General features: G+C 34.3%; 1 protein-coding gene across 2 annotated transcripts in view; it reads right to left on the bottom strand.

Annotated features, from left to right (window-relative positions):
- Positions 1–391: 391 nt before the first annotated feature.
- Positions 392–15,575, bottom strand: part of LOC141426540 (sodium/hydrogen exchanger 9B1-like) — a 28,535-nt gene continuing 13,351 nt past the window's right edge. For both annotated transcript variants that reach the window (XM_074085532.1, XM_074085533.1), the window contains 6 exons: positions 14,946–15,115; positions 10,926–11,137; positions 9,246–9,417; positions 7,698–7,852; positions 5,346–5,504; positions 392–2,806 (listed from right to left, as the gene is read on the bottom strand). In XM_074085532.1, coding sequence (XP_073941633.1) covers positions 2,591–2,806; positions 5,346–5,504; positions 7,698–7,852; positions 9,246–9,417; positions 10,926–11,137; positions 14,946–15,115 — 1,084 coding nt within the window. In that variant the 3' untranslated portion in view covers positions 392–2,590. The remainder of the gene's footprint in view (positions 2,807–5,345; positions 5,505–7,697; positions 7,853–9,245; positions 9,418–10,925; positions 11,138–14,945; positions 15,116–15,575) is intronic.

Below are 15,575 nucleotides of genomic sequence, written 5' to 3'. Positions count from 1 at the left end.
AAATATCGCTAGATGGCGTTAATATCGTGAGGTCCGTTTGACGGTTGGCTCATTTAGTTAATTAACCAATCACAAGCAAACTTCAAACGTTAAACGTACCTTACGATACTAACGCCACCTAGCGATATTTCGCCTCTGTGAAAAACCTTATTGCCTTATAAAGTTCAGTTTGAGCGAGTAGTTCTAGATTGATGATGTAGATGGAGTTATTGAAGCATAAAAAAATATGATTCAGTATTATCTAGATACGGGCGAAAACTCAAAAAGATTTACACGCAACTCTACTGTCAAGGGAGAGGGAGCCACAGGAAAGTATAGGTAGGTGAAATTTTCCAACCTCTAAATATGATAATAAGGTTATATATAATGAATAATCAAAAACTAATTTAAAAGTACTCAATTTATTTTGCTTACAGCTACTATTTTCTCTAATTATAGAGAGGCGAACAACTGGGTGTTTCGCTCGACTCAAAAAAAATTTGGCATATCGTGCCTTGAAACCCTTGACTACATTCCGAATTCCTATTTTGAACCATTCGCATCGCTCATAGAGCAATCCTAAAAGCCGACGCTTACACGGGTTTCAATATAAATACTATAACTTGCGTAACAAATAACTATTGTGGGCATAAATAAAACCAAATACAAACGAAGTTATTGATTCAGTTACTGTTTTTTTAAATAAATAAGACGGCAAAATTAAACATAGGCGTTCAGATTTTATGACTATGACATATTTGATTTCACGTGTAAATAATGAATTACTTAGCAGAATAGGTACAATACGAACAAAATGATGTAACTTTTTACATTAATACAACATTTAGTATTTTTTGAAAGATCATCTAAACCCTCCTAATTTGAAGTTAGCTCTTGCAGAAAAAGTTATTCAGATTAATAAATAAAAAATTGAAAATTTTTACAAGTTACATGAATATTGAAAATGTATATAACTGACCTAATTAATATTTATCTAATGACTATAAACTTAAAATCTAGTTAAGTATCAGGATCTCGGTGATTATATATGTAATAAAATAAGTCTTAAAATAAGCTTTTTACATAGGTACAAAATCTTACTCGTAGAAAAAAATGGTAGTTCACAATAATAATTTAAGTTTTTATTTTACTCCACATACATAATGTTTGGCAAAATAGTAGATTATATTTGATCTGAGAATAGTGAAATGACAAAGAAGGTTTTAGTTAATAATTACAATTTCTATTGGCAAAAAAAAACAAAATAAGGAATAAAATTTAAAATGAATGATTCATTATACATATATATTTTTTTTTTAAGTAGCCTGCATAGTGTCCCACTACATATTACGTAAAAAATATTAGTTAATTGGATTATGTAGTGTAATTAGAATTTTAACTTATATTTTAATATCTATATATTCAGCAATATTATGTGCTGGAAATTGGAAATCATTATTTTCTATGTCCGTGTCAGCAACCAATTTAAAATGATCCCACAATGCGTACGTTTGCTAATGAAAAGGCAGTTTAGGTAACTGCAAATTGGTACGGAACTCTCGATACGCGAGTCCAACTCGCAATTGACAGGTTTTTAAGAATAAACAATAAGTCCAAATAAGTACCACGAAAATATTGGCACTTTTACCAAACTTATTCCATATTTTAAGTACGTCATCATCATCATCATAATCATCATCAAATTAAAGATTATCTACTATTTACCTAACGCCCTGTATATAATAAAAAATGGCGTATTCTTCAATAGTTTCATTAACTAACTCACAAGCCGTATTTGGTAACCGCATCTATAAAATCACAGATCTAAGTTCCTAAAATATTGTGAAAAAATCGATCGCTTAGGAAATATTTCAGATTTTTTCTTTTGTAGCTAACTATTCAAGCATGATTTACATACCTACTACCAGCACAATTTGACGTTTTTATTTGTAATTATGAAATCAAAACGAAAATGATAAATAAAAATATCCAACGTATTTATGAGCAACAATATCTACCACCCGTCGTAGTAGGTATAAATATAAATATAAATAAATATAAATATCACGGGACAATTCACACCAATTGACCTAGTCCCAAAGTAAGCTTAGCAAAGCTTGTGTTATGGGTACTAAGTAGGTGTATACTTCGTTTAATTTAAGGTTTGAATTAACGGTTAAATTGCAACACGCGTTTCTCGGTATTTCGAACACAAATGGACTAAAAATAATATCTGAGATAACATTTATTTCTTAGCGGTATTTGTTATATTTTTGTTATAGAAGTTAACACATTTTTAAATACTTTCTTTGTTTCATTTAAAAAAGTGTGCAAATTTTATCGTTAAGTTTCAAATGTTATATAGTATAGCTACAAATTATACTTTCTTGTATAGACGATAGACGTAGCTATTATAAAGGTCGCGGGTGAGCAAAGTACTTGTTTTATTTCATTCAATTATAGTTCCGGTATGATAATATTTTTGGTGCGCTTAAAAGTTAATCGAAGTCATCTTGCGATTTTATTCATATCTTATAAGTACATATTTTTTAATAATTTCGTAATAGTATTTTCACTAGTGTAAGTCACTTTAAGTTTTAGAAGAACATCACTAGGATTGTTCTACATTATTTTCACAGTCTTTCTTTGGTTTTTTGAGTAATTTTGGACCTAAATAGTTTGTTAGTAAGTAACCTATAGGTGTCGTGATAATAATTGCTTGTATAAGAATCTTCATGAGGGTCTCAGCGTACACGTAGTCAGTCTCGGATCCCTTGTAGGAGCCGCGAGAGATGACCGTTGTCAGCGCCAGTGGACCAAGGACCGCCTGCCAACAACAATTTACATTCAAATGGTTATCGCAAAAGTTTTCGCGCATACTTATAAGGACATAATTATTTGGCGCGCATTGATTAGGCAGCAGGGCAATGTCTAGTGTCTACCCTGGTTTGAGGGTGGCGGTGCGCTGCTGCGGAGAAAACTAGCGCTGCCTAACCTGGAATTGAACCAATGCCTAGACATAACTATTTATATTGCAAATAAGCTTCCCTGTGCTTTTTTAGCACTTTGTTTCAGAGATATAGATAGGCAGAATAATAGATAGGACGTTTATTTTCAATAGAATTAGTATGTCTCTTTGCAGTGCTAGCGTCTAACTGGGCAAAAACTTTTAACGATCCCGTATCGATTTTGTGCACGGTAACTTTTGGTTCCGAATGAACACTCGATTCATTGCACCTTAGATTAGTTACAGTAAAGTGACTTGACTCCTAGGCTACTATATAACCTTATCAAAGTAAATTATTTCATTTGACTATAACAATGCTTCTTGAAAGCCGAAAAATATTAATGACAAAAGTTCTATTGTGGCCTGGGAATCAAATTGCTCGATTGAGGATTAATGAACTGGTGTTATTTATTCCATAAACAGTACCAGTTTAAAAATATGAAATACGGAAGACAACAATCTTTCTTAGTTCTCTATAAAAATGTCATGTGATTCTAAACCTACCTTTTCTTAATAATATTCCGACGAGATGCGTAGATGCGAGATGAGATAGGTTCACTAAAGTATTTTAATGTTTGCATCATAAATTCGCACACGTCGTAGTTATTAGCATTGCATTTTTTGCGATATCTAATGATCAGTCGCTCATTTCACGAAGCTACAAAATACAAGTTACAATTTATAAGCTGTAGTCTCTTTTCAAGGCAAACTGTTAAACAAAGACTACCGCTTGTAAATTGTAACTTGTAGCTTGTAGTTTCGTGCAATAAGGCACAGGTGGCTGTGAATCCTAAAAATTTGGTCACCGTTAGTTGTTATTGGTTATGAAATTATCCGTTTATGATTTCTTGGAATCACAAAAACCGGTAAAGTGCGTGTCGGACCATGCGCTTGGGGTTCCGTATTGCACAAACATTCAATGTTAAGTTTTGATCGACTATTAGGTACTGGTTAACTTATAAAATCTTCTAAGTTCTGATGTTTTCCTATTATATTCTTTATACTATCGTTATAACTTTTTTTCTAATTTTTCAAGTCATTGGTTTAACCTATGGAGGGGGGACAGTAGCCTCCAAAAAAAATTTGTACTTTAAAGCCTAAATATATTTTGTAAACGGAATCTGAAATCGAAAAATGGTATTAGTAGCTGTATAACATTTTTAAAGACCTATCCTACGTTATCCCACGCTATGGATTTATAAAAAAAACATTCCCACTTTACGTGTAGTGGAGGCAAACTATTTTTTTTTTCAAAATTGTTTTTATCATTTTGTCGGCGTGGTTAACATACTTAAATTTTTGTAAAATTACAGCCTTATAGCAGTAACAGTCTCTAAACTAAGCCGCGCAAGGGTTCCTTGTAGGGCTACGGTGCCCTAAAACGTCACGATAATGTACTTAGGGTTACGTATTGCATTTATGAGTCAAGTTTTACGACATCTTATCGTGTAATAATATGTATGATAATATACAGTAGGTAGTTAATAATGGTTTATCCTTGAAATGTCGACAAACTTAATCGAATATCAGTTAAAAGTCAACGTTTCCTATTTTTTCATTTTCATCGAATATTCATTACCTCGAATGATTAACGAGTATTTTTAATTTCTAGAAATATTATTTAATAGATGGTTTATTTGGCAGAACTTCATTTCATATTTTACACTTCATTTTTTGAATGAAATTTATTTTTGTTGGGGTCGCAGTTCTAACTTAACCTTCTTTTCAGGCAGCGATTTACTTTTGATGGGGTCGCGGTTTTAACCTAATCTTATCTTTTTTTTCTGGTACTTACCGGTTTACTTTTTTAGGGTCACAGTTCTAACCTAACCTAACCTACTTTTCTAGTAGCGATTTATTTTTGTTGAAATCGTAGTTCTAACCTAACCTATTTTCGGGTGTTTTGTAACAATACGTCGAAGAAATAAACGGCGATATATTTAGTTGTTCCATCTCATGAATAGTCGATGAAATGTATTTTTAAGTAAATAATAATCCTTATACTGTTGTTCTAATAATTGTTTAAATATGTAATAAATAGTCAATGAAGTGAAATTACCCCAAGGGAAATTATTAGTATTGAATATTCGATCAATTGTTTTCGATTAAATTAAAGTCGATAAATAGTTTGTCGATATTTCAAGGGGCACCCAGTAATAATTCACGTAACTGCTGATAATATACTTTACAAAGATAAAATAAAGATAGGTCACCATCACATTTTTGAATTTCTTACCAAAATAACTAGTAGTAACTAAATAAAAAATATAACATTCCATTTAAACTAACCCCGATAAATTAAGGACTGGCGTCACACTATCAAATTATAAAAATAAAAAATATTTGAATCATATTTTACCTCGACGATAGACTTGGGTATCCAGGTGCAGCATACAAAAAGTTTTTCTCTCAGAGTCATGTCCCAGCAGACCAGCGCTGCGACAGCCAGCCTTAAAACCAGGCAAAGGAACAAAATGCCAAGCCCTACCAGCATGACATTCCACAGATCGTGGTCAATCTAAAACAAAAATAAGAAGGTAACTGAAAATACCATACAGTGAAACTTTAATTTGTACATAAAATAAGAATAACTTAGAAAAACTGCTACTATTACACCCACATACACAAAGTTGTAAATGTAGAGCATAATAGTAGGTGGAGTAGATTAGTATACATAGAAACAAATTTTATTTTGCGTATCCAGTCATTGTCTACATACCTATAGCAGGGGTGGCCAACCGGTCGATTTAGTCCAGTTGATCGTGTCAAGGCAAAAAATATAACACAGAACTATGCTGTTTCATTTATGATTTCAAGAAATATGTAATTGGTAGATCACACAGGGTTTCGTTAGTAAACAGATGATCTTGGGTCTAATCAAGTCGGTCACCCTTGGCCCCTATTTAATAAAAGTTACAAGTGCTATAATTCTACATAATTGACACTTTTTTGTATATGACAAACTTAACAATTATGTAGAATTGTAGCATTTGTATCTTTTACCAAATAGGGGCCTCTGGTCTACAGTAATTTCATGACTAGATGATGTGTGCTATTATTGTAGAATTCATATAATTAAGACATTTGACATATTGAGGTACGTAATAAATGCGCGTGAGTCCGTACGTAACCGCGGAGCACGCGCGACTGATGGTTGCCGAGGCATGCTGAGAACTCGTGGCGCGTAGGTATAACTCGCGTTCTGGCCGTTGGTATGAAGAGGGTGTACTGTTTTTTTTTGTACTGTGCCTCTATGGTCCTTAAGTAAAGCGAAGTTATCGTCGCTAGCTTCAGTGAATTAGGCTATGTGCTGTATGCCAGTCAGTCGTTCAGTAACGTTACTCTTTTATTCATTATAGATGGTATCACCACAGACGTTTCTCTGTACCCGTTGGTAAATCTGATAACCATTCTCAATTATAGGTACCCAGTATTCTATAATATCTATTTTTTACATCAATCATATGTGTAACAATAGCAGCGATAAATTTTGTTCGTTTTTGTATTTGATTTCTCTTTCAATTGTTCATTCATTGCTTTGTGTGTCAATGTTGTGCCAACGAATTAAGTAGTTGCTGCTGCGTGATTGTTGCCTATTAAAGGAGTGAGCGTACGCTGCTATTTAATTATGTAAGTGTGGCTATTGCTATAACTATCTACGCAAAGTTTTTCTCTTTGCAGAAAACGTATTATTATTAAGGAAATAATTCATATCTTTACTTGTATTAAGCAGTAAACAGATTTAATTTCTAAATTTAATTTTATGTTATAATAAAGTGTGCAAATCTCACAATTAAGTTTAAATAATGATTAATGCCCTCTTGTTCTGAGAGGAGGCCTGTGCCCAGCTGTGGGACGTATATAGGCTGGGATGATGATGATGAATGATTATTGGCCACTTGCTGAAAAAATATTAATTCGTTTAAATGACAATCTGAGTCAATTAGTAGGTAGTAGTACCAAACTGTAGGTACTACAGAACTGTCAAGCTTAAATCAAGTTGTACGACTAAATTCAGATTTTTCCGCTAGCGGTCATAAATATAAAACAGTCAAAGTTTAGGTTTGATTTATGGTTATATCTTACGAAATAAGTTGGCTTTACGTCAATTACCCTGTACCTACCTACTTCATTTTATGTTGTGATTCGTGATTCACTTTAAGGGGCAATAAAACCGCGCTTAGTTTGCACTGGCAAGTTTCATCATGAATAACATTTGTGCACAATTAGGTTTTATTGACGATTCGATGCCAATTATACGAATTATCATGATACTGGCATCTTTCATTTCTATGTTAGTGGAAAAAATTACCAAAACAATTAAAACAAAGTTCAACGACAGAAGTAAAAAAAAACAGCCAAAATCAAGAACTTTTATCCGTTTTGCACCTGCAAAGTAAGGCACGACTGCAGAATACTTCAGATGCCACGTGAATTTCAAAATGCCGGCTGAACCATTTTATATTCATATCAGAGAAACACCAAGTTTACCGGCGACCAGTGATGCTTAAAGGAGTGATAGTACATTTTATATCAGTTATTAAATAATGAATCTCTTTACTGTTGCAAATAGGCACAAACAAAGCGTAACGGAGGGTTTTGTAATTCGGATAAAGAAGATAATTTCCGACAAAACCATTATACACACGCAACATGTCGTTTATGTTAGTAAATGCACCGCAATATATGATAATTAAAGACAAAAACTCACTGCAAAGAAGGTGCCAGTGAAGGAGAACAAGGTAGGCTCCAGGGCTGCCCATAGGACTCTATAGGCCGTGGCAGCCGCGTTGTTGTTCAACGGCCACCCATTCCGCGCCCAATGCATCGCAGCCGTCGCGTTACATGCCAACACTGCCACTCCAGCTACATCCAAAAGAAGACTTTTTAAGTTTTTAATGTAAACCACAAAGAAACCTATACAATAAAGAGGTAATTGTCTGTGTGAGCTTGTATGTATAAACTTTGGAGCTAGAGAACAGACTGAAAATTCTTGCACTTATAGCTACGTTACATTTTCAGTTTTTATAGGCTACCTTTTATCTCGGAAAAGTCCAAAGTCCCTCAATGAAGACAAAGTGATGAGCAACAGCTCTTTACATTAGATATATTTGTTATGCGATATAGACGGTGTTGAATCACAATAGGTATATAAAGCTATATTTGATTATAAAGATTTAAACGATTATGCTTAAGGGATATAATACGCAGCACAGAAGCATGTTTCCATCTTTTTACAAACTTTAATTTTACTTCATACATAACCCTAGCTTTCTATATCGGAGATCATGGCGATAGAATCCTTCGTAACGGTTGACAAGTTCAAGATTGTAAAATATCGGAGCCAACTTACTCTAATTGTCATGAACTCATTAACAAATAACCATCATTAAACGCTACCAAATAACGAAACCTTTTTGTAAATAGGTATAAAAAGTTATAAAATTCGTTTCTGTCCTTGATTCATTAGAATAAATGAGTGAAAGGTTCAGTTTGAATAGGGTCAGAAAATTGAGCGAATTATCTGTTAATATGATAAATCTGTAACGGTTCAAGATGGGTCAAAGCGGTTTAAAAAGAGATAAAAGCGTATCACGTTTTCAATTTTGGATATTTTTTTTCGAATTTGAACAACCCCGAATTTTTCCTTAATTTGTCACAAGGCCGAATATAGACCTTTAAAATGTAGATCTTTGCTAGACCGTGGTGACACTCAGATTGGTACATTTAGGTGAAATGTCAGATCTTTCAATAGGTACAACTTTTATAGTATATTATTATTCAGTACCTATTATTTAGTTTGTACATAGCCGATTTTTTGAAGTACATTACAACTACTAAACAATAAAAAAATATTTTAAATTTTGTACCATTGTGCCGAAATTTTCATGTGTAAGTTCAACTCGCACTTGACCGGTTTCCTATTATAGGCTGCAGGTGTTTTACTATCTTTGTTATGTAGATCTCATGAAACCGAGACTGGAATAGCGCAGCTCTGTAAATAAGGCTGTATACTCGCACAGATTTTGCGAAGTATCGCTTAGAACATATGGATGCCAAACGCTTATTATAAAGATCCGCCCAAGACGTTCCTACACTTACACGTATAATCATAGTGGTCAATTACATTGCGCGCCATGTAATAGGACTTTTAAAAGAAAGTTTCGCTCTGCCAGCCATAACCAAGCATATATTAAACAAGCTTAAAGGCTCGCTCTTGTCAAACACGATATGGAGGACATCTTTCTACATTATGTACCTGTTCCAGCCCATCCTAGATGCAGCAGCAGAAAATTGGCTAACAGTCCTCCGACAAGCACGAACAGTATCCGCAGCTCGGTGACGTAGTAATCCTGCGCGTGCGGCACGAACTTGGCCAGGCTGCCCCAAGCCACGCCCAGCACCACCCCGACGAATAGCGTGGAACCAGCCTGTGGCATTATTCAGTAAAATATTAGAGACCATCATCACTGCCTATACAGGGCGTCCCAAGACTATGGGACACCAAGGGAAAGTAACTGAAATATCGTATATAGGATATGCTGCTGAAAGAAAACTTTATGTTATTTTTAAAAGTTAGTAATTCTGCATTCAAATATTTTCTTAGAATTACTTGCTTCGCCTGGGAATGCAGAATTGCTAACCTTTAAAAATAACATAAAGTCTTCTTTCAGTAAAATATCCTATCTACGATATTTCAGATACTTTTCCTTGATGTCCCATAGTCTTGGGACGTCCTGTATAACCGTATCCGTACACCGAACCTCCCGAACAGCAGTATTCCATCCATTACTGTCTTCTATAACCTAGACATATTGGGGGAATCATCGATAGTATCGCAGGAGCTATATTTCTGAATAATTTAATTGAAAATAATTTAACGCCTATTTTTATGTCCCACTCAGTTAGTTGAGTTAGTTACTCAGTGACGTCATAGCTTAGATTAGGTACTATAAAAATATACAGTGTGTTATCGGCAGCCAGGCTTTTTTAAGGGAGGTTAAAGTAACATATTTTTATAACTTTATAACCATGAGATGAATTTAATTACTTAATAAGTTAAAATTCAGACTTTGTTAACTTTCTAATAAAATTATAATTGCCAGCAATGTATAGGAAAGTAAATTGACAAGTAAGTGTAAAAGACAGCCGTCAGATACTTTGATTATTACTTGTCAATTTACTTTGCTGTAGGTACATTGCTGGCAATTATAATTTTGTTACAAAGTTAACAAAGTCTGAATTTTAATTTATTAATTAAATTAACGTCATGGTCGTTACAGAAATACGTTACTTTAACCTCCCTTAAAGCCTGGCAGCCGGTAACACACTGTATACGAATTTGACAGTCCTTAAAAAATCGTCAAAACGCCTTTTGTAGCAAAAATCTGTGAGTGAACTATTATCATATCTATCAGTTGGAAATATCTGTGGGCCTTGGTCTCTAAAATGCTGTTCCAATAGTAGCAAATACACAATGAACTACGCTAGTTTACCTTGCATCTCCCCTAGGTAAATTATTGTAGTGTAGTTCGTATATACCAAAGATAAGTGACAAAGTAACAAAGGTAACTAAGTATAAATTACAGGTATATTATACAGGGTATCTTTCAATTCTTCCGGAATATTTCTGGTGGTTTTTAGGTTAATGGGACTGATTGCTCCTATAATGACTTTCAATAAGAATTTTTGACACAAAATATTGGCACGCCTTTGATTGCCGTAAACTCTGAACATCAAATCAGAAGTAAAAAATCTCGAAATTTATTATAAAAAAACATTTATTACAGAGGTGCTAAGTAAAAGGAATCCAACCACTTGTTGAAATATTCCGGAAGACTTTGAAGACATCTTTGTTTGTTATATATGAACTACACTACTCTACAGACACTAATTTACCTAGAGGAGATGCAGGCCTTGCTACTTCAACAAACCTTACCTTAACATATTTGTAGACATCAGTTTCAGCGTGAAACATGAAACTGAAGAAGAGTCCATAGACGCCAACGCTGAGTGCAGTGTCGGTGCCGCCCGCCGTGCAGACCAACTGCACCCAATTCCGGCCGGAGCCGCAGGAGGCGCCTAGTCTTATCACGCCGGGCATCACCACGGCACATGACACTGATGCGTGAATGGAGCCCAGCAAAAATCCTATAATATTATCAATGATCATCATTATCACCATATTAGTTAATAACTACTAAATATACTATACTATACTTGCTAAAAGCACAGAATAACTAATAGTATGCTAAAAGTGGCTCCGAAGCGGTAACGTTTCGTGTGCTCTGTCTACCCCATTTGGGAATACGATGAGGCGTAATGTTTGTGTGTGTGTGTGTGTGTGTAGTTAATAACCACCAGCTTAATTAATCAGTTCTTGGTCGAGCTTACTGGTATTTTTGTTTCTACAACCTAATCAATTTAAAACAGTAACGGATTAGTTGGGATAAGACGAACAGTCAAATGAACAATATATTAATAATTAAAGTCATACAGATCATTGAATGGTGTACCTACGCTAACACATTCGAATTCATAATTCAATGAAAAGCAAGATATTCGCGTTTCAGAATAAATAGCAAAGTGAGCGTTAAAATATTAATGTGCTTTAAAAATCTGTAGCCTAAATAACATCGCACAAGAAACAAATTAGCGCAACAGTTTACGTTAAAAATAATTAAAAAAGCAACGTGCTATTGAAAACTTTTTCTACATTGAGGCTTTGTTCGTAAATCGGGCCCGTAATTAAGGTAGTAACAGGTAAAGCGCGTGTGTGTGCCCGTGCAGAAAGTAATACACAGAGCGAGCGAGGCTGAATACCAGCGCTTCTCTCGCCCAGGGTGGCCAAGCTTTAGTTGAGTTACTTAAATTATACTTTATTTATTTTTATTATTTAGTTAGCTATTATTTATAATTTATCGCTATCCTACAGAAACTATGCAATATTTCAAGAGAAAAATTATTCTATGTTTTTTTCCAGGGCTTAAACTATCTCCATACCAAATTTCATTTAAATTTGTTCAGTTTGGTTTGGACGTTTCGTTGGTATTTTCACTTATAATATTCTTTTGTAATTTTTTCTTTAATTTTATACTGTAGTTTTTAAGCATTTTATTTGGTTTATCATCGAATTACCGACACTTAAATAATCGAATTTTATTTCAGTCAACGTTTCGAGTATTTTTATTTCATTGACAATTCAATTCGTGGAATTGTCATTACAAGTAATTTCAATTCATTTATTTTTAACTGTCCGATAATTCATTGTATAGTTGTATTATTTCACGGAAAACGTTTCGTAATTTAATGTTTAATTTTTTTAATACTCGTAGCATAAAACTTACTTCAATTAAAATCACTTGAATATGAGTTATTTTGCAATTAACCTAACCTTCTTTTCTCGTATCAGTTCGATTGTGCGAGGGTCACAGATCTAACCTAACCTAACCTACTTTTCTGGTAGCAGTTCTAACTTGTATCTAAAACATGAAAAGGCTCCACCCTAGTATACGGCTCAGTTTCATCGACTGTACGTGTTGTTGACTATTTTACAATGTGTTGTAATAAAACTGCGAAGAAAATGAACATCGTTGTTTTGTAATTCTGTCATTTAAAATTGTTGCAAAACGAATCGATTGCCTAATAATATTCCTAACAACAGTTTTTCTATGAAATAATAAAAATTGGAATGAACTAGTCGCAAACAAACGAATTATCGTTTGATGGAACTTTGTTTCGCAACTAGTAGGTTCTAGTAGGGATTAACCTACTAGAACTAAATTCTCCATAAAACGTTTTCAATGAAATGATATTCGATGTAAAGTTTGTCGGTAAAAACAAGGGACACCCATTTTATTTGTAAGTAATTATTTTATTTTCAGGAAAAAACATTATGCGTAGGGTATGCAACAAGGTAGTGGGATACGATAGTAGGCTTATAATTTTTTGTTTTCGTTAAGGACTAACTATAAAAACGAGGAAATTTCAGTTTTGATAGAACAGACACAGGTATAGGTTGTGGTATAAGCGATGTAATCAGCATTAAATAGTCAGTATTAAATAAAACAATTTATTTGCTCACCTGCGACCTTATAAGATCTTATAAGGTCGCGACTGAAGAGAGAAATTCTTTTAGTTCAGTATTAAATATATAAATATATATAGATATATATAACATATTATATATATATATAGATATATATAAGATTTACTTACTTACTTACTTAAATCATAATTATCGGAACTGGATCTTTCTTTATAACTCTAATCGCCATACCCCACATGGCGATCCTGCCAACGAAGCAAGTAGCTTCGCGAGCCTCACGTTATGTTTTAAAAATCGTAATTTCACTAAAACCTTAATATGTGTGTTATGCTAATATATATGTTAATGTTATAATATGTTAAAATGTGTACTATCCAGAAATTATCGTCGTTGGAACTTAGTGATTTTAATGTGCGATGCGACGTAAATAAATCTGATCAGCATCATGTTTATAACACTGAGTCTTGATTTTCCATTTGAATGAACAAAATAATTATTTCCCGTATAAACGTGGTAACTCTACTCCCGCCTCCAATAAAGCACACCATGCGGCGAAAATGCATTCAAATCCTTTGCGATACGAGTGCCGCAGCAGATTTTATTGAATTGGCTTTGTACCGCACACACAACGCGCTCCATTGTGTCCTGCGTTCGTGACAAATTTTATTTTACCGCAAAGCTCTATGAGGTGTAGCCCTCACTATCGAAAATCATTTTATTACTGAGTGCTCTCTGATAAAATTAATGCTGTGTACTGTGAACACTGGTTGATCTTTTAATGCTATTTGATTTCGTACGGATGTTAAAACAAGTTAGCATAAGGATTTTGGTTTGATGCCAATGTTGATTCACTGCAACTACTCGTTTCAGATTATGTGCCTTGAACCAATTTTTATTATCTTTTACATATTTAAACTTTAAGAACCGTGGTGCAACCTATTTAAGGCTAAGTATCATATCTATTTTGAAATACGTGACTGTAAAGGAGGTTCCAGACACCGCCAAAAATCCTTTAAGGAGTGAAAGATCACCTTAATCTCTTCTAGATTATTTTCAATATGTACCTAAAGTAAAGACTTTTCGGCAGTGTCTGGGGCCTCCTTTACAGTCATGTGTTTCAAAATAGTTGCATACCTACTTAGCCCAAGGTTGCACCACGGTTCTTCAATTTATAAATATGTAAAACTTAATAAAACGAAACGAGAGAGAGACGATTGAAACGAGTAGTTGCAGTGAATTAACATTGGCATTCAGTAGCTTTCTACTGACTGACTGACTGACAGACAGACAACATGCAGCCTAAACCACGGGAGCTAGAGAATTAAAATTTGACAGATATATTGCTTGAGGTGATAAGGTGCACAGCACAGAGAAGATTATGGATTATGGGATTCCTGCGGGAGAGAGATAAAAACTAACTTTTTAAAATGCTAACGGGCAACTTATATATACATTTGATATTTGTCACTATATTCGTTTAAGGATCGTAGAGATCTACTTACTTAGGGATTTTTTGAAATTTCTGTGTTTTTGTATCATAGTGTGGTTAAGTTTTACTTTGCCGGTTCTTGTTTGAGTTATGTCTGAGAATTACTGGTTTCTAGTATCAATTACTTACTTTATTATAATCGTTAATTTCACTAAATACGCAAACGAAGTGACAGGCAAAAGCTGCATAAATATTATTTCGGAGAATACAAGCACTGATATTATTAATTACGACTATAATTTTAAGAGACAATATTTAACTACAGCCGATGTGGGAGAGGTAGAGGGATCTTTTTAACATACTAAAGTCTATGACGTTCAGGAACACAGGCTACGACCAAGAAACCAACTAAAGTATTCCTCGTTTTTACTTAACAAAGCTGTAAAGCGTCGGAATTATCATAATATTGTCTGTTGTCTTACCCCACAGCCAAGGGAAGTCTAGCACAAAATGCGCGCACGCAGCGACCGCAGTCACTTCTACGGCCCACGGCAGGACGCCGAGCGCGGCTATGCCCAGCCAGTTGCGTCGCATGTAGTCCACGTTCCAACCCAGCGAGGCTTTACCCAGTATCACCACAGGATACACTTTCCTGATGAAATAAATATAAATACTTGAGTCTTCGTCTTCTGCTCGTTTCATTTTCTGGTCTATGAGGTGAGGCCTGGAAAAAGCTTGAAAAGTAATTAAATAAATAAATATCATAAGACACTAGACACCAATCGACCTAATCCCAAACTAAGCAAAGCTTGTACTATGGGTACAGACAACAGGTAAACATACTTGTATAGATAAATAAATACACATATAAATACATATTTAACGACCAAGACTCTTGAACAAACATTTGTATTATTCATATAAATATCTGCCCGACCGGGATCGAACCCGTAGCCTCAAGCTTCGTAGTCAGGTTCTCTAACACTTGGCTATCGGGTCGTACAGTACAGTAACATAACAAGTACGTAATAAATTACCCAGGGATTCCCAGATTCATATTTCAAAAGATATATGCCTACAAGGCACAAACGAATTGATTAAGGTTAACAAAC

Source organism: Choristoneura fumiferana, chromosome 3 (genome assembly GCF_025370935.1).
Source record: "Choristoneura fumiferana chromosome 3, NRCan_CFum_1, whole genome shotgun sequence".
Classification (NCBI taxonomy): Eukaryota; Metazoa; Arthropoda; class Insecta; order Lepidoptera; family Tortricidae; genus Choristoneura; species Choristoneura fumiferana.
This window is presented reverse-complemented; position numbering and strand designations above follow the sequence as displayed.